This window comes from Scyliorhinus canicula, chromosome 16 (assembly GCF_902713615.1).
Source record: "Scyliorhinus canicula chromosome 16, sScyCan1.1, whole genome shotgun sequence".
Classification (NCBI taxonomy): Eukaryota; Metazoa; Chordata; class Chondrichthyes; order Carcharhiniformes; family Scyliorhinidae; genus Scyliorhinus; species Scyliorhinus canicula.
Genome location: NC_052161.1, coordinates 37,675,054 through 37,695,180, shown reverse-complemented (window position 1 = coordinate 37,695,180; position 20,127 = coordinate 37,675,054). Strand labels below are relative to the sequence as shown.

General features: G+C 43.5%; 1 protein-coding gene across 2 annotated transcripts in view; it reads right to left on the bottom strand.

Annotated features, from left to right (window-relative positions):
- The window catches only part of abraxas2 (abraxas 2, BRISC complex subunit), a 45,455-nt gene that overhangs the window by 21,087 nt on the left and 4,241 nt on the right, over window positions 1-20,127 (bottom strand). For both annotated transcript variants that reach the window (XM_038821485.1, XM_038821484.1), the window contains exon 3: window positions 4,904-4,940. In XM_038821485.1, coding sequence (XP_038677413.1) covers window positions 4,904-4,940 — 37 coding nt within the window. The remainder of the gene's footprint in view (window positions 1-4,903; window positions 4,941-20,127) is intronic.

Sequence of the window (20,127 nt, the reverse complement as noted above, 5' to 3'; positions counted from 1 at the left end):
AATCTGAGTGTATTTGCTGAACTAAGTACAGGATTATAATATTATAGTCCAATTTTCCATGTTTAATATATTTTTTTTCTTGCTATTAGAACTAATTAGTGGTCCTGTCACTGTTTTCTTCCATGTTTGATTTTTTTTTTTTTTAAACGTAAAAGCTGCAGTCTTTTGAGCCAGGTTCCATTCTGGGATCTTCCCGTCCAGCTATATCATCAACTGGGATTGTTTTCATAATATAAATTTAGAGTACCAAATTACTTTTTTTTCCAATTAAGGGGCAATTTAGTGCGGCCAATCCACCTAACCTGCACTTCTTTGGTTGTGGGGGTGAAACTCATGCAGACACAGGGAGAATGCACAAACTCCACACAGTGACCCGGGGCCATGATCGAACCTAGGTACTCAGTGCCGTAGGCACCAGTGCGAACTACTGTGGTGCCCTTCAACTGGAATTGTAACAGGAGTTTTAGACAAAAGCTTGTCAGACCTCTTTTAGTCGAGTCATGACTTAACACTAACCAAAGCCATTCAGTTGACCAGGCAAGCTGAAGTTATGAAACAGAATTGTTCAGTAGTTCAAGGTGACAGCGAAATTCATTTGTAAAGCAGCACTGATTCAGTGGAGTTTAAGTTTCGGAGTAAAATGCAGTGCTCCAGAAACATGGGAAACACGTAGACAGTGCAAGAACCGCTTTAACCAAATGTTATCGGCATGATGGGAAAAGGCAGCATTGACGTAGAGATTTTTAAAACATTAATTTATGGGATGCAGGTGTTGCTGGCTACGCTATCATTTATTGCTAATCCCTTCAGAAGGTAATGGTGTTTTTTGGAAATACATGCATCTTACCGAAATCTCCTTATCGGTCCTTTGAGTGAGGGGAATAAAATGGAAGTGCGACTCAGTTACCCTTCAGAAGGTGGTGATGGGCTACCTTCTTGAACCACTGCAGTCCCTGGGGTGTATACCCTCGGTATATACACCTACTGCTGGTAGAGAGAATTCCAGGAATTTGACCCAGCGGCGGTCAAGAAACGGTGATATATTTCCAAGTCAGGACGGTGAGTGGTTTAGAGGGGAACTCCAGGTAGCGGTATTCCCAGGTATCTGTTGCTCTTGTCCTTTTAGATCGCAGTGGTCGTGGGTTTGGAAGGTGCTGCGTAAGGAACCTTGGTGAGTTCCTGCAGTGCATCTTGTAGATGGTATTCTTTGGTGGCGGAGGATTGTGAAAGGGGTGCCAATCAAGAGGGCAGCTTTGTCCTGGATGTTGTCGAGCTTCTTGAGTGTTGTTGGAGCTGCAAAGTAAGTGGGAAGTATTCTACCACACTCCTGACTTGTGCCTCGTAGGCGGTGGACAGGGAGTTGGGAGGTGAGTTACTCACCACTGGATTCCTAGCCTTTTGACCTGCTCTGGTAGCCACAGTATTTATATGGCTAGTCCAGTTAAGTTTCTGCTCAATGGTAACCCCCAGAATGTTGGTAGTGAGGGATTCAGTGATGGTAACGTCACGGAATGTCATGGAGTGGTAGTTAGAACCCCATTTGTTGAAGATGGTCATTGCGAGAATGTCACTTGTCAGCCCAAGCCTGGATATTGTCTAGGTCTTGCTGCATTTGGACATGGAATGCTTCAGTATGAGGACTCGCGCTTCAGTTTTTTCCCTCACTCAAGTAACAAATGCGCCCATGGTAATTTATCAAAATTCACTAGACTCTGGGGCAGTTCCAGCAGATTGGAAAATGGCAAATGCGATGCCACTGTTTAAAAAAGGCGGTAGACAAAAGGCAGGTAACTATAGGCTAGTTAGCTTAACTTCTAGAAAATGCTGGAATCTGTCATTAAGGAAGAAATAGCGAGACATCGGAATAGAAATTGTCCCATTGGGCAGACGCAGCATGGGTTCATGAAAGGCAAGTCATGTTTGACTAATTTAGTGGAACTCTTTGAGGACATTATGACCGTGGTGGACAACGGAGAACCGATGGATGTGGTGTATCTGGATTTCCAGAAGGCATTCGACAAGGTGCCACACAAAAGGCTGCTGCATAAAATAAAGGTGCATGGCAATGTAATTTATTTGCATGGATAGAGGATTGGTTAACTGACAGAAAGCAAAGTGGGAATAAATGAGTGTTTTTCTGGTTGGCGATCAGCAGCTAGTGGTGTGCCTCAGGGATCTGTGTTGGGTCTGCAATTATTCACAATTTACATGGATGATCCGGATTTGGGGATCAAGTGTAATGTGTCAAAGTTCACAGATGACACTAAGACGAGTGGTAGAGCCAAGTGTGCAGAGGACACTGAACATCTGCAGAGAGATATAAATAGTTTACGTGAGTGGTCTGGCAGATGGAGTTCAATGTTGATAAATGTGAGGTCATCCACTTTGGTTGGAATAATAGTAAAATAGACCATTATTTAAATAATAAAATATTGCAGCATGGTGCTGTGCAGAGGGACCTGGGTGTCCTTGTGCATGAATCACAAAAAGTTGGTTTGCAGGTGCAGCAGGTTATTAAGAAAGTAAATGGAATGTTGTCCTTCATTGCTAGAGGAATGGAGTTTAAAAGCAGGGAGGTTATATTGCAGCTGTACATAGGCCACACCTGGCGAACTGTGTACAGTTTTGGGTTCCTTACTTGAGAAAGGATACTGGTACTGAAGGGTGTGCAGAGGAGATTCACTGACCGAGTTGAGGAGGAACTTCTTCACCCAAAGGGTTGTGAATCTGTGGAATTCCCTGCCCAGTAAAGCAGTTGAGGCTACCTCATAAAATGTTTTTAAGGCAAAGGTAGATAGATTTCTAAATAGTAAAAGGAATAAAATATTATGGTGAGTGGGCGGGTAAGTGGAGCTGAGTCCACAAAAAGATCCGCCATGATCTTATTGAATGGCGGCGCAGGCTCAAGGGGCCAGATGGCCTACTCAACCCCCCCCCCCCCCCCCCCGCCCCCCCACCCCTACCCCGGGCACCCCCTCTCCTCCTCAGGCTCTGTAGCCCCGCTCTCTCCCAAGGTCCGGCAGCTCTTTCTCCCTCCCTCACAAAGCCCCTCTCTCACTTGCGGCAGTACAGCCTCTTCATCAGTCATGGCATAGTTATGGTGGTTATGTTGGAGCTATACAGAAACATTGATAAAGGCACAGTTGGAGTAATGTATGGGAAGGAGGGGCTGTTTAGCTCAATTGGCTAGACAGCTGGCTGTGATGCAGAGCGAGGGCAGCAGCACGGATTCAATTCCCGTACCGGCTGAGGTTATTTATGAAGGCCCCACCTTCTCAACTTTGCCCCTTGCCTGAAGTATGGGGATCCTCAGATTAAATCACCACCAGTCAGATTTCCCCCTCTAAGGGAAGAGCAGCCTATGGTCACCTGGGACTATGGTGACTTTACCTTTATCGCGTGCAGTTCTGGTCACCTCACTATAGGAAAGAGGTGAGTTTACAGAGGAAATTTACCAGGATGTTGCCTGGGATGGAGAATCTGAGCTATAAGGCGAGACTAGATAAGTTTTTTTAGAGAAGGCCGTGGGGAGATATGTATATAAGATTATGAGGGGTTTGTACAGGGTAAACAGGAAGCAGCAGTTCCCCTTGTTTGAGGGGTTAATCACAAGGGGGCATAGTTTTAGGGTGATGGGCAAGAGATTCTGAGGGGATTTGAGAGGGAAAAAAAATTCATTCAGAAGGTGGTCAAAATCAGGAATGCCCTACCAACAAAGGTAGGAGGCTGGAAACTTCACAATTTTTAAAAAGCACTTGAAACGCCAACACATTCAAGTATATGGGACAAATGCCATTAGCGGTAGTTATTGTCGGTGCAGACTTGATGGGCCGACCGTCCTCTTCTGCGTTGTACAACTCTTCCCTCCCCAGGCCACAAGCTCCATCTTTCTTTTCCTGGGTCCTGCTGCCCACCTCCCTTCCCAGGCACCGTAGCCTCTCGCTCTCCTATTCACCCCCTGAAATCCTCTCTCTCTCTCCAGCATACTTAGCACCACCAGTGTCCAGGGAATGCTTCATTCCCACTTTCGCTCCTGATAGCCTACCAGCAGCAAACGCTGGTGAGTAATGCTGAGATTGCTGGAGTGGTCTCTTGCTGAATCTTCAAATTCATCTGACTGTCATTTTGAACAGTAACTCAGGGGGCCTCAAAGCAGCCCACGGGTGCCATGTTGGACAAGCTGGTCTAGACGGTCATAAGCCCAAGGTTGTTGATGCATCAAAGAAAGAAATTTTTGGCAAACACAGGATCCCAGACCTCATCAGACAATGGTCCACACCTTACTATCGAATACTTCAGCGAGTTCACCAAACTTTGTGGATTTTCCACATGACTAGCTTGCCGTGATGCCCATAAACTGTGAGGCTGAAAGGTGAGTGCAGACGATAAAGTCATTATTTAAAAGGAAGAATGCCATTAATTCAACAACTTATGGTTCTACCCTGCTCCAGAATGGTCAGGTTCTGTGTCAGCTTTTAACAGGAAGGGGTGATCCAGTTCCCCCACTTTTTGGATACTAAGGGACAAATTAACATGGCCAATCCACCTAATGTGCACATCTTTGGACTGTGGGAGGAAACCAGAGCACCTGGAGGAAACACACGCAAACACTAGGAGAAAGTGCAAACTCCACACAATCACGCAAGACAGGAATGGAACCCAGGGGCTGTGAGGCAGCGGTGCTAATCACCATGCCACCCTAAGTTACCCTTGAAAGTTATCCTTGCGCACTATCCCTCGCTACTGTCCATTACAAAACATTTCAACTAGTAGGCAACCATATTGAGGCAACAAGGGATTTAACTATGAGAAGGATATGCAAATTTGGTATTTGAAACTAAAATAATTTCTCTAGTTATCAAAGTAGTTTCAAAAAGTAATTAGACAGAATACAATTGCCTACCTAAAGAGCTGGTAACCTGGTTCATGGTTGTGGATTTCTGTAATAAAATAAAAATAAATGCATTTTAGTACTAAATCTGTAGAATAGCATTTATCGCTTTTAAAAATAACCATATGCATTACTGTGCAAAGTACTGTACTCCAGATTAATAATCTCTGGGGATATAAATAGAGTAATTACCACACTACAGATATCAGCAAGTGCTAGCCATGTGCAACTTTTAACATTCTATATCTTTTAATGAAGCCAGTCTGTAGTACATAAAAATTAAGCACAGTGCATAATGAAATGAAATTGGTGTATTATGATTTAATAATCTTTAGTGTCACAAGTAGGCTTATATTAACACTGCAATTAAGTTACTGTGAAAAGCCCCTAGTGGCAACATTCCAACGCCTGTTCGGGTACACAGAGGGAGAATTCAGAATGTCCAAATTACCTAACATCATGTCTTTCGGGACTTATGGGAGGAAACCGGAGCACCTGGAGGAAACCCACGTAGACACGGGGAGAACATGCAGACTCCACACAGACAGTGACCCAAGCCGGGAATCGAACCTGGGACCTTGGAACTGTGAAACAACAGTGCTGCTGATTTTCAGCGTTCAGAACTTTAGCAAATGAAAATTAACTCACTTCAAAAAACAAATCGCCCAAGCCACAGTAAGCAGTCAGAAAATAAAATTATTTTTGGAAGATTGCTGCGGAAATATATTTGTGTGTACTGATAAATATTGATGAATTATTTCATGAAGTGTAGAATCATAGAATTTACAGTGCAGAAGGAGGCCATTCAGCTGATCGAGTCCGCAGGAAACTCACGCAGACACGGGGAGAACGTGCAGACTCCACACAGACAGTGAACCTCGAACCCTATAGCTGTGAAGCAACAGAGCTAGCCACTATGCTACCGCGCCGCCCACCACTTCAGAAATATCTGCAGAACTTCCCAGCTGTAGTGAAAGCTATCCAATTTATATTTCAGAATGGTTTCCATGTAAGAACAGTCATTAAAATCAACGCTTATTTTCAAGTCACATTTCAAATTTATTTCCAACTATCAGAATGCATTCCACACTAAACCATATTAGACCATAAGGCCACAGTCTATCGAGTCTGCTCTGCCATTCAATGAGATCATGACTGATTTAGTATGACAATGTTCAACCACTTTCCCGCCTTACCCTCATAACCCTCAATTCCCGTACCGAATAAAGATCTGTCTATCAGAGTGGAACATACATACATCGGGGCTGGTTTAGCTCACCAGGCTAAATCGCTGGCTTTTAAAGCAGACCAAGCAGGCCAGCAGCACGGTTCAATTCCCGTACCAGCCTCCCCGGACAGGCGCCAGAATGTGGCGACTAAGGGCTTTTCACAGTAACTTCATTGAAGCCTACTCGTGACAATAAGCGATTTTCATTTTCATTTCATTTTCACTTAACAACACAGCCTCTGCAGCTCTCTGCGATAAAGATTTCTACAGATTCTCCTCATCTCTGTCTCAAATGGGCGACCCCTTACTCAAAGATTCTGCCCTCTGGTCCTAGACTCTCCCACAGGGGGAAAGCAACCTCTCAGCATTTACCCAGTCATGCCCCCTGAGAATGTATATGCCTCAATAAGGTTGCCTCGTTCTTCTAAACGCCAATAGTACAGGTCCAACCTGCTCAACCTCTCCTCATAAGAAAATCCCATCATACCCAGGATCAACGTGGTGAACTTTCTCTGGACTGACTCCAATGCCATATATCTTCCATTAGATAAGGGGGCCAAAACCATTCACAAAATTCCATGTGTGGTCCAACTAGTCCCTTGTATAATTTCCCCTATTTTTATACTCCATTTCCTTTGAAATAAAGGCCAACATTCCATTTGTTTTCCCTATTACTTGCTGAACCTGCATGCTAGCATTGTGATTTATGCAAGAGGACCTAAACCCCTCCGTGCTGCAGTTTTCATAGAATTTATAGTGAAGGAGGTAATTCGGCCCATTGAGTCTGCACCAACCTTACAAAGAGCACCCTACTGAAGCCCACGTATCTATTCTATCCCCGTAACCCAGTAACCCCCACTTAACATTTTTTGGACACTAAGGGCAATTTAGCATGGCCAATCCACCTAACCTGCACACCTTTGGACTGTGGGAGGAAACAGGAGCACCCGGAGGAAACCCATGCAGATACGGGGAGAACATGCAGACTCCAAACAGTTACTTAATCTGTCTATATCCCTCTGTGGACTCTTACCTTCACACATATTTTTGTGTCATCCTCAAACTTGGCAATAGTATATTCACTTACTTATCCAAATCATTTATATTGTAAAGAAATGTGGCCTCTGCATTGATCCCTGTGCATTCCAGTAGTTAGAGGGTCCCATCCTGAAAATGCCCTTCTTATCCAAACATTCTGTCTCCTATTCCATAGAACAGAATTCCATAGAATCCATACAGTGCAGAAGGAGGTCATTCGGCCCATCGATTCTGCACCGACCTGCCAAAATAGCTCTCTACCTAGGCCCACTCCCCGTAATCTCACTTAACCTGCACATCTTTGGACACTAAGGGGCAATTTGTTTTAGAATCCACTTAATTTGCATATATTTGGACTGTGGGAGGAAACTGGAGCACCCGAAGGAAACCCACAGAGACACAGGGAGAATTTGCAAACTCCACACAGACCCATGGCCGGAATTGAACTCTGGTCGCTGGCACGGAGACAGCAGTGCTAACCACTCTGCCACCATGCAGTTGTTAAGAAAGACACAAGTATACTGGGTTAATCGCAGTGTTGTCACAAAGGGAGGGAACAAATCTGGTGTTCATCTTTCCAAATTCATGTGACCGTTTCGCAATTGACAAGGTGCAGGCCATTTAATGAATTCAGTTTTGATTCTTCTGATGGACAAATTCTAATTCTACCCATCAAGATGCATAAACTAAATCAATCCTATTTAAGTTCAGAAATGAATTAATAGAAGTCAATGGGAAGTCAAAATGGGAGTTGTATGGCGTGCACAACTCAAGGCAAAAATGATAGATTTTAAAATCAGAGCGACCAAATTCAGCCCAAATCTGAAACTAATTCCATTTGTTGTTAACAATAGAGCTTTTTAACCACTATGGGCAGGATTTTATCACTCCCTCCACAGTGCATTTGCAGGCAGGGAGGCTGGTAAAATTCTAAAATTCCTATCAGTTAGCCAATCCTCTATCCATGCTCATCTACTAGGCCCAACACCGTGGGCTATCTTATTAAGTAGCCGTTTGTGTGGTCACCTATTGAACACATTTTGGAAATCCAACTATATTACATCTACTGATTCCCCTTTATCTATCTTGCTTGCTACCAACTCAAAATAATTATTTTTTTAAAATATATTTTTATTGGAATTTTGTAGGTTAAACATAGTTTACCAAAGTGATTATCGTCTATTTACACAAGTATAATTCCTTCTCACCCCTTCCCCTCCTCCCCCTGTCGATTAGCTCTGCCCACCCTCCCTGTTTTAAGCGTCCTCTTGGCCTATTTTGTCTGATTTACTTGTGCTGACTCCAGCAGGGCCAGAGGCCCTGTAACTGGCTCTGTTAGTTGGCCGATTGGCATGGACTTTTCTGCGCTGAGAGGGGGAAGGGTGGGGGTTTTAGATCCCCTCCCCGTACTGGGCGATTCGGCCTTGACTGGCCCCCCATTTTGACCTGTGGCCCTGACCTTGACCCCTCCCCTCCGAGTTATTTATTCCAGCTGTTCTTCCCCTCCCCATCCTGTTCTCTGGTGTCTTGGTGGCTCCTGCACCACCCCCCCCCCCCCCCACACTTCCTGCTCTCTGGTTTCTTGGTGGCCCCTCCCCCCCCGCTCTATTGGCTGTTGGAACAAGTTGGTGAATGGCTTCCAAGTCTTGTGGAAGCCCCACTCTGACCCTCGGATGGCAAATTCGATTTACTCAAGGTAGAGAAATTCCAACAAGTCGGCCAGCCAGTGGGTGCTGCTGCTGCTGATCGGCAGTCGAGCAGGGTACTTCGGCGGGTGATTAGGGAAGTGAAAGCTAGGGTGTCGGCCCCCTTCCCCATAAATTGTTCTGGTTTGTCTGGTACCCTGAAGACTCACTTTCAGGCTTGGCTCCCATCTCCTCCCCCCCCCCACAACCTTGGACATTGCTTCAAAGAAGGGTGCTCTGTGCACCATTTTCAATTGCATGAAGCTTAGCCTTGTGCAAGTGAGGGTAGAGTAGAGTTGGCCCTGTTCAGTGCTTCGTTCCAGAGTCTCCACCGTAGTTTTTCCTCCCGTTTTCATCCGTGTCTCATCCAGTGGGGAGCGTGCCCTTTCTAGTAATCATCCGTACAGGTACCCGCAATTCCCCCTCATAAATTGGCAGTGTTCGATAGTTCCTGTAACGTTGGGTCTCGGGTTCCGTGGATATGATGCAAGTTCTTTACCTGTAGGTGTTGTAGTTCTTTCCAATTGGGTAATTGTTTTTCTGTCAGTCCCTCTAAGGTCGCTAGTCTGTCCTCTTGTGTAGAAGGCCCTAACATCTGCCTCCACTCCTTCCCCAGTCCTGTCTCTACCTCTTAAAGGTGGCATCCAACATGGCTGCCAACATTTTGGATATGCAGAAGTGCTGTCTCATTTGATTCCAGTTCGGAGTGTGGCTACCACCACTGGGCTTGAGTGCTTGGCTGGCAGGGATGGGAGTGCTGTTGAGGTGAGACAAACAGAAGTGGGGCAGTGGGCATCCCTGCCTTGTGCCACTGTGCAGCTGGAAGTTTTCAGAGCTTGTGGTGTACGCTCACCCTGGGGGTGGGGGTGTTGTACAGGAGTTTCACCCATGAGGTGAACCCTGTCCCCAGCCAAATAACTTCAGTAACTCAATGAGGTACTTCCACTCAACTCTTGTCGGAGATCTTTTCTGCATCCAGGAAGGTGATCACCTCTGGTGTTCTCCCCCCAGAAAGGGTCATTACCATGTTTAGCAGATGTTCGCTGTTAGCTGTGTACCCTTAACAAAGCCCGTATTTTGTTCTATGATCACCTCTGGTACACAGTTCTCCAGTCGCCTAGCCAGGATTTTTGCGCGTATTTTCCCATCCGTATTGAGGAGCAAAATGGGTCTGTAGGATCTGTCCATGTCCATTCAATCCCAGAGTCCTCACCCAGCGGTTCAGTGGTGTACACCCCACTCTAGAAGACCTTGAACCCTTCGCTGATCATTTTTGTTTTGGCTACCAGTCTGCCTTTGCTATCCTTCACTTGCGCTATCTGCCCTGTGGCTGCCTGCTTTCTCGGCCGGTGAGTCAGCAGGCAGCTGGCTATGCATCTGTGTTCATTGAAGGTTCCCCCGTGTCTGCCGGAATTGGTGGACTGATTTCCTGGTGGATAGCAGGTTAAAGTCTATTTGTAGCTTTTTCTCTCCGCTAGAAGCTCTACGTTTGGGATCTCAACATATCACCCGTCTACCTCCAAAATGGATTCAATCAGTTGTTGCCTAGCTGCCTTCTCTTTCCCATCTCTGCATGCCTTGTCGGCGATAATTTCTCCTCTGATCACAGCCTGAAGCGCCTCCCAGAGTGTGGAAGGTGAGACCTCTCCCTTCCGGTTATTAGTAATATACTCATCTACGGCCAGTGATATCTTCTGGCAGAGGTCTTCGTCGGCCAGGACGCCTGTTGTCCAACTTCAATGGGGGGGGGGGGTGCACCGCTTGCATCTGCTCCATAGATGACCCTAGTTCTCTCGCCATGCTTGTTTTACCCATCTAGGGGGTTTCATTTGTCTATTAGCGGGTCCTGTACGAAGTTAAAATCCCCCCCTCCCCATGTTTAGTCGGTGCGTATCTATGTTGGGAATTTCCGCCATGGTCTTATTTACAAGTTCCGTGGCGTCCCAGTTGGGCATGTACACGTTCACCGGGACCACTGGTGCCCCGTCCAGGACACCACTGACCATGATATACCGTCCCCTGAGTCCGTAACCGCCTTAGCCGTGTTAACTGCTGCCCCCTTACTGAGCACAGTAAGAAGTCTTACAACACCAGGTTAAAGTCCAACAGGTTTGTTTCAAACACGAGCTTTCGGAGCACGGCTCCTTCTTCAGGTGACCAAGCTCCGAAAGCTCGTGTTTGAAACAAACCTGTTGGACTTTAACCTGGTGTTGTAAGACTTCTTACTGTGCTCACCCCAGTCCAACGCCGGCATCTCCACACCCTTACTGAGCAGTATGGGTAACCCCCCCCCCCGAGCTCTCGTCCTGTAACATCAATATTACGTCTGCCCCCACCCCAACCCCCACTCCATCCCTTTCTTACCCGCAGTCGGTTCTTTTCCCTCAGGTGAGTCGCCTGGAGGACAATGTCGGTTTCCATACTTCCTAGGTGGGTGAAGACTCTGGATCTTTTCACTGGGATGTCAAGTCCCCCGACGTTCCAGGTGACTATTCTGAGGGAGGTTTTTGTCCCTCCTCCCCCTTGCGTGATTAATCATACATATCTTGTGGATGCACCCAGCTGCAGTCCTTAGTTTGCGTAGCCCAGAGAAGGATGTTTTCCTGGTCCAAATGTTACTTGGTAACGATCGCTCTCAGCTGTTCCCCTGTCTGGAACAACCTATGGGCCCTGACGATCTCCAGTGGGTTGTCTCCCCCAAAAGGTTCCACAGCATCTGGGCCACATTGTCTGTAGGGTCACTGGCAGGCCCACTATCCTGATGTACTGGCATCTCGACCGGCTCTCCTGGTCCCAACCATTACCACCATTTCTGGTGTCTCTACAGCCTCTGACGCCTGGCATCTCTGTTGATCATTCTATTGTTGAGGATAAGGGAATGCTTTAGTCTGGTTTTTGTGGACTAATTTTGGCTAAAGGTGCCTCTTTTCTTGTCCTTCGGAGGAGAGCCACCAGATGTGCGACTGCTCAGCACATCCCCGTCACGGGAAGTCCACCTCAAAGAATTCTAATACATTTATCAGACGTTATTTCCCCTACATGAAGCCATGCTGACTCTGCTTGATTATTACAACTTTTATAATGGACTCTAACATTTTCCCAATGACAGATGTCAAGCTATTGCATCACATGTTGCTGCCTTGACAAATAAACCTCCAATAAATGAGCTATATTTGGCAACCTGGCACAAAAACGAACTTGAGAACTAATGAAACTGAGCTGTTGGCGGTTACGCAAGTCTAGATTTAGCAAACAGCCACATTCAGATAAAGATTTGGTTAAATTTTATCAAATCACAAGTTTAAAGATTCATCAATAAGAGTTTATTCATTGCATAGCTCATTTTTCTTTCCAGAAAATATTTTATTACGGCATTTATAATTTTAACTATTTTAACCATCAGGTATCAACAGGAACAAACCACCCAGTAACAAACCCCAGCCAACGTGGCTTACACAAACAGGACCTCCTGTTGGCATAGCCAATTAACCATACAAGATTTTATATTCTACTTTCCTCTCTTTCTTAATTTGTTCCAAACTTGCTCTACCTTCTCTTCCAATCCATTTCCATTTGGCTTCCAAGAAACAAAATCCATCACAACACACTAGATTGAATTCCCTGCCAAATCTAGAGCAGAACAAGTTTTTAAAAAAAAAATTGAGCTCAAGGCAACTTTAAGGATTTATGGTAATGCTTTCATTTCATAAAATATAAATATTATATTATCATTACAATATAAAACAAGTACCCAGGGTATATGGTACATAATAATAATCATTATTAGTATTATTAGTATCACAAGTAGGCTCAAATTAACCCTGCAATGAAGTTGCTGTGAAAATCTTCTAGTTGCCACACTCCGGCGCCTATTCGGGTACATGGAGGGAGAATTCAGAATGTCCAGATGACCTAATAGTATCTCTTTCTGGACTTATGGGATGACACCAGAGCACCCAGAGAAAACCCATGCAGACACAGTGAGAACATGCAGACTCCGCACAGTCATCCAAGCCGGGAATCGAACCTGGGACCTTGTCGCTGTGAACCAGCAATGCTAATCACTTGTGCTATTGTGCCATACAGGACAAACAGTACATTCGACTCAACCAGTTCATGCCGGTGTTTACGCTCCACTCAGCTTCCTCCCAACTTTCCGCATCTAACCTCTCATAACCATCTATTGCCTTCTTCCTCAAATGCTTGTCAAGCTTCCCCTTAAATACAACAATATGATTAACCTCAACCACTCACTGTGGTAGGCAGTTCAACATTTTCAGCAATGAGTAAAGTTGTTGCTTCCGAATTTATCATTGGATTCCTTGGTGACTATTTTATTTTAATGGCCTCTGGCTATACTCTTCCCATGGGAGGCAACATTTTTTCTCTGTAACCACTCGATCCAAACTTTTCATAATTTTTAAAGCTTCCATTAGGTCACCCGTCAGCCATATTTTGACTCAAGAGGAGAGGGGCCCAGGCCGGTCAAATCCTTTCCCGATTTGTACGCCAATACATCTTGGGTATCATCCTTGGACAGCTTCTCTATGCCCTTTCTATCTTTTTAAAACCAGAACCGCATGAGGTACCCTTATGTCTGGTCTAATCATGGTTACCATAAGTTCCCGACTTTCCATCCCTCTAGAGATAAAGCTTTTTTTGCTTTTTTGTGATGTTTCCAACCTGTGCAACAACCTTTCGTGATTTTACGCAAAGATCTCTTTGTTTCTCTAGTCCACCTAGACTTAGTACTTGTAAGATGCAAAACGTACAAGTCACCTCTCTATTCTTCTTACCAAAATGTGGTGGTGGTGCTTTAAAGCTTACTCAGCAAGCGCAGGTTGCTGTGGCAACATGCACTTTTATGTGAAAGTTGTAGTTTGGAGCTAAGGACAGTGATGGTAGAGACTCCTACGTTCTTTCCATTACATGGCTGACCTGGAATCTCTCTTGTCCTTACTACCTGCCATTGGCCTGTGTTGGAAGGATTTGCAGGTTGATATTCAACCTGTTTGTCTGCACTATAAACATGCTTCCCTTGACTATCAAGAATTGGGGTGAGGCTCAAACCCGGAATTTCTGGCTCAGAGGCAGGGACACTGCCCATTGCACCACGAGATCTGCACCAAAATGTGCCACTAAACATTTTTCAGTGTTAAACTTCATTTGGCAATAATATGCCCATTTTGCAAGATTATTCATGTCCTTCTGTAATTTCTTTCTTCATTTCCTCCTCAGTATGGACCATCTCCCAACTAAATTGGTGCAAATCTGCAAATTTAGGAATTATTTGGTATCATTTGCACGGTTCCACTTCCCATTATGAACTGTTAATGTTTAACTCAGTGACTCACTCATAATTCCAAATGTATCAACATCACCTTGCATCAATTCTGTGAAGCATCAAACCAGTGAATAACCATCCTTATTCCTATGGTTTACATTAGAATCTCAGATTACTGTCCTCGAGCTCGCATAGCAGGTAGATTATTCTCAAGTTTAAAGAAATATTGTGGATGCACTCACCTATTGCACAACCTACTTGTTTACACCTTTAGTGAAACAGTACCTTCACAACATCCCAGAAGAAAATTATTGCTGGAAGAATTGCCACACTCCTTTGTTTTAACTGTTTACAGTGCAGTACAATTACATCTCCAAATAAACACAAGGAAAAGGATTTGTCAGCTGTAATATGAGCAGTAAAGAGGGAAAGTTTATTCAGCTATTTTGTCACCAATCTATTTTCACAAATCTCAGGATGCATAGAGCAGCCAAGTTTGTTCACAAATTAGAATGGGAGCATCGAGGTGTACAATTAAAAGTTAAATGAAAAATGGCAAGAAATTCCTGTATAAATGAGCTGCTTCAATAATTCTTTTCACAACATTAAAAAGGGACAAGGGATAAACATCCACAGAAAATATTAGCTTAACATTGATCAATGTATTGTCTACTATAGAGATAGTACCCCACTTATTACACCAAAGTTTGTTGGAACAAGCTACATCTTTGCTGTCGGGTTGCAGCATTGCAAAATCAAACTATTAGGTCAAAAAATGCAACTCTATTGCACTAGTTTTTTCTTCTTTGCAGTTGCATCTTTGCTTCATTTTTAGTGTTCATCGATTTTGAGTCTTCAGATGGGGGTACAGTCCAATTTGAGCAAGACATTGTCAGGTGATCATTCTCTGATGCAGTTGCTATTGCCATGTGCACCTTCCAGTGCTGGTGCTTTTCTGCAACAATCAGACGATCATGTTCCTTAACTGTGTGATTTTGGCATCAAATACCTCAGTTATGGGCAGACTGTTCCCAGTTGTTGAAGTCAGCCTGGCATGAAACGACATTTCACTTGAATGAATCCCTGTAACTTGGTTTTAGCCAGCCAAAGGGACTACAGGCACCATTAAGCTCTCCACACTATGTTTTTGGTAGGTGACCATCATCCATTCTAATGGCATGGCTTAGCCATCTAATGGCACTGGCTTAGCCAGTTTACGTGATGCATTTTAAATACTATCTATCCCAATACATGGAAAATGCATGACGAGACACATCTATTTACCCCAGTCTGAATTACTAATGTTTTGTGCACTGTAAACATTAAAGCCGAAGGTATTAATGCACTTAGTTACTTTCATTATCTTAGTTGCGCCCTTTGGGCCAGAGAAGAGGCAAACATCAGAAGTTTACCCACAGAGAACAGCAACCTAGAGTGGAAAGGGAAACGCTTCTTTAGGCTACTCATGTGTACCACCTAGTGGTTAATATCTAAGCAAGTTATCAATCAGTGCTGAGGTGGGAGAAAAATTAAAGCCCGAAGTTAAGTAAAAACCAAGACCTAAAAAGATAAATGAAATAATGCAGTCTCGGTGAAACAACCATAATAGATAACTTTTTAAAGCTTCAAAATTTAATTTAAAATTATTAATGTTGCTCAAAACGAATGTATAACTTCAGGCTCCTTCATTGATACGAATGAATGAAACATGCCAGTGAACCATTTCAAATAAACAACACATTCTAACATATTATTAAACTATACAAGAAGCTAAAAATTGGCATTGTCCCATATATTACATTATCCCATGTCTTCCATTAGTCTTTAGAAAGCAGGTTATTTCTTCTCAGTCTCCCAATAGGCTTAAGCTAATTTACTACTGGTCATTGATGATGCTTTATAATCTTACAAGCATATAAGAGCTTTAAAATGCTAATTCTTCACTAGCTGGTTTAGAAAGCAGCAGTGACCCAGTTACGCAAACAGAATGCTCTTCAGGCCTTTGAATCATGCAAGTGTCAGTTTAGCAAATTCCACATTTTTAGTTACTCCGACACATTTAATGATTCTGACTCTGCCAACACAGAATTTTAAAGCTTTAGAAATGCTATTACATTAACTGCACCTCTTACAGAGTTCAATTCATAGCACAGTGGGCACGCGAAAATGGAGACAAGGATCCAAATTAAGCATTTGAACCAGCATACTTCAGAAAATGGGAGTTAGTGTAAAGGATCCCAGTGAACATCCATATTTTCCTTTGAGGGGTGCCTGCTTGAGAATATATTTTCAGGAAGCAGATAGTTAGCTTGGTTGATGGGCCAACTGCCAAATGCCTGAAATCTAGCCTCATGAGAGAAAACGCACTCACGTTAAAACTAGGGCCAGTCAGAACAAGAAAAAGGTTAAGGAAAGTTACCCAAATCTACCGAATTTTATTTTTAAAACTATCACTGTATATGCACTTGCCTGTAAAGTAAAGCAGTTTATCAATTTGGCCCCATCTTCTTGGAGTGTATGCAGTCCATCTACTGAAATGTGAAGCATACAATATCCTTATTCAGATGACAAGCAAGCACTGTTCTTACTCCCTAACTTACACTTTTGGGCGATGTAGGGTACAGACACACTCCTCAAAGCAAGATGCAGGGCTAACTTACGGGACTGACTAGCACCATTGAACCCAAGAAAACATATAAGGTGGGCTCAAAATTTGTAAATTAAATTGACAAAATGTAATAGACATTGTGTTAGTTGGATCCAAAAACATGCTATCAAAAGGAACTTATGGTCAATCACTATTTGATCTTCAGATAAAATTGCTCAACTGTGGGTTAAATTATCCTTCATTGGAAACCTCAAGTTTGGGTTATTCAAAATGGCTTCCTTTTTGGCCTTCATTCTCTACAAATTCATCTTTGTATATCCTGTCCAACTTGTCAATATCCAATTTACTATGACTTATGCCCCCTCCATACCTCTAATGTAATATGTTTAAAACTCCTTGCCTCTATTTTCAAATTCCACCTTGGCCATGGAGGTTTGCCGCCAATGCTTCCATTCTAGGTTTCCATCTACCTTCAGTTTTATGTTCCCACTCACTTGCCCCTACCATTCTCATTGTTATAAAGGGCTGCATATAAAGAGTTCAATAAGGACTCAGCAAATGCAAGCTAAGATTTCAACATCTGAAGGGGCAGTGTATTGTCTGAACCTTGACTCTTCTTAATGTGGCCATTTTAGAAGCCATTAATTTTAAAGTATTTTTGGTCTTATTGGCAAGTACTACCCTATGATCATTTCTGTATCTCTGGGCAATGCTAATTTATAACAACGATACACTTATGATGCAAATCTTCGAGAGAACATACATAACAAGTTAACTTTTCACGCCACAGGGAAAACAGACAGCTTTAATACATTTTAAGCTGCTCTGCCCAATTGTTCCAATTTCTCCACAGGGGCTGGTTTAGCACAGTGGGCTAAACAGCCAACTTGTAATGCAGAACCAGGCAGCAGCGCGGGTTCAATTCCCATACTGGCCTCCCCGAACAGGTGCCAGAATGTGGCGACGAGGGGCTTTTCACAGTAACTTCATTGAAGTCTACTTGTGACAATAAGCGATTATTATTTCCATGTTTGAGTATTTATATTTCATAGAATTTACAGTACAGAAGGCCATTCGGCCAATCGAGTCTGCACCGGCTCCTGGAAAGAGCACCCTACCCAAGGTTAACACCTCCACCTTTCATAACCCAGTAACCCCACCCAACACTAAGGGCAATTTTGGACACTAAGGGCAATTTATCATGTCCAATCCACCTAACCTGCACATCTTTTGACTGTGGGAGGAAACCAGAGCACCCGGAGGAAACCCACACACACACGGGGAGGATGTGCAGACTCCACACAGACAGTGACCCAAGCTGGAATTGAACCTGGGACCCTGGAGCTGTGAAGCGATTGTGCTATCCACAATGCTACTGTGCTGCCCACGGTATATGCTACATACAATTACATCTTGGAAGTAATGAAAGGATCTAGATTTTAAATTCTTCAGTGCACATTTCCCAACGTGTTGCTCACTAACTTGGATGTTGCATTGCCCAGTAAGTACATGCAGGAGACATTTAAGGTGCCAACTGCTTACTCAGGTGGAACCCTGTTGATTGCCATTGTCCAGAAACTGAACTGGACCAGCCATATAGATACTACCGCTAACAATAGCTGGTCAGAGGCTGAGAACTCTGTAGAATGTACCTCACTTCCCCACTCCCAAAGTCTGTCCATTATCTACATGGTTAGGAGTGCGATTGAATACTCTCCATTTGCATGGATGAGTGCAACTCCAAGAGCACCCAATAGGTTCTACATCACCCAGTACAAAATCACCCAGTACAAAGCAGCCCAGTTGACTGGCACCCCATCCACAGCCTTGAACATTCACTCCCTCCACCACCGACAGAGGCAGCAGTGTGTTCCATCTTCGAGGTGTATTGCAGCAACTTGTCAAGCCTCCCTCAACAGCACCTTCCAAATCTGTACCCTCTACCATTGAGAAGAATAGTGGATACATGTAAGTTCCTCTCCAATTCACACACCATTGGCTTGGATCGAGGTTACCATTCCTTCACTGTAGCTGGGTCAAAATCCTGGCACTCACTCCCTAACAGCACCTTGGATATACCTACACCACACGGACATCAGCAGTTCAAGAAGGCAGCTCATCATCACCTTTTCAAGCATGATTAGGAATGTGCAATAACAACAAGGCTTGTCAGCAAAGCTCATATCCTAAGACTGGAGTTAATAAAAAGTATAAGGCCAGATAGCACTACTCAAAGAATAGTAAGGAAGATCACCAATGTTCTGGCCAACACTTATTTCTTCACAAACCCTAAAAGAGAATGTCTTATAATTTATCTCACTACTGTTTGTGGAACATTTTTAAGGCACAGATTGGATATAGTGTTTTCCTGCAAAACTACTTTTGAAAAATTATTGTTTTTAACGTACTTTGGGATATCATGAGAAATTTAAAGGTGCTATATTAATGCAAGTTTATTTCAATTGTTTGTACATAACAGAAACAGTGTTTGAAAATTATTACGGTGCAATATAAATCCACTTTGTTTTCAATGAACATCCATAAAGTCCATTGCTCTGCTGCACATGCACATGTTGGCTTTTGTTTGCTTGTACAAAATCATATTACTTAGCAACTGAGTTGTGAAGTCTTGACAAATATACTATTGAGGTCAAAACTACAAGTTTTCATTGAACACAATCAAAGCCATCTCTGCTAACTTGTTCTCCTGGCTCAACTCCCCTAACAGAAATTTACTGTTAAGTTTTTGGGCTGTTCTCAAACATGGGAAATTTGATCCCACCTTGCCTATTATAAATATGAGTGTGAGTCTTACCTTAGGTATTTTGTTTGGTGCAGTGGTACTGGTTACTCCCATTAGCAGTCCCACCCACCTTACGTTTAAGTACAACCCAATATTTAATTATACAATAGTGTTACACAAGGGTACGATAATTGGACTTGTATGTTCTTTTTTTTGCAAATTTAGAGTACCCAATTATTTTTTTTCCAATTAAGGGGCAATTTAGCGTGGCCAATCCACCTAGCCTGCACACCATGAAAACATGAGGAGAACTCCACACGGACAGTGACCCAGAGCCAGGATCGAACCTGGGACCTCGGCGCCCTGAGGTAACAGGGCTAATCTACTGCGTCACCATACTGCCACGACTTGTATGTTCTGAGCTGAATATTTATATCATTCAACTCCCCAAGTTCAACATAGGCTGACCAAGAAACTGGGTAAGACAAGACCAGCACAAAAGAAGTTTTGTTTTTCATGGCGCTCACACTTCATTCAATTAAATTAGAACAAATTATTTTTGTGATTCCCCATTTGGGTTGTTCTGTTTGACTTAAAATAACTTCTAAAATACTCACCAGCACTATCCTTATGACTGTAATTAAAACCCA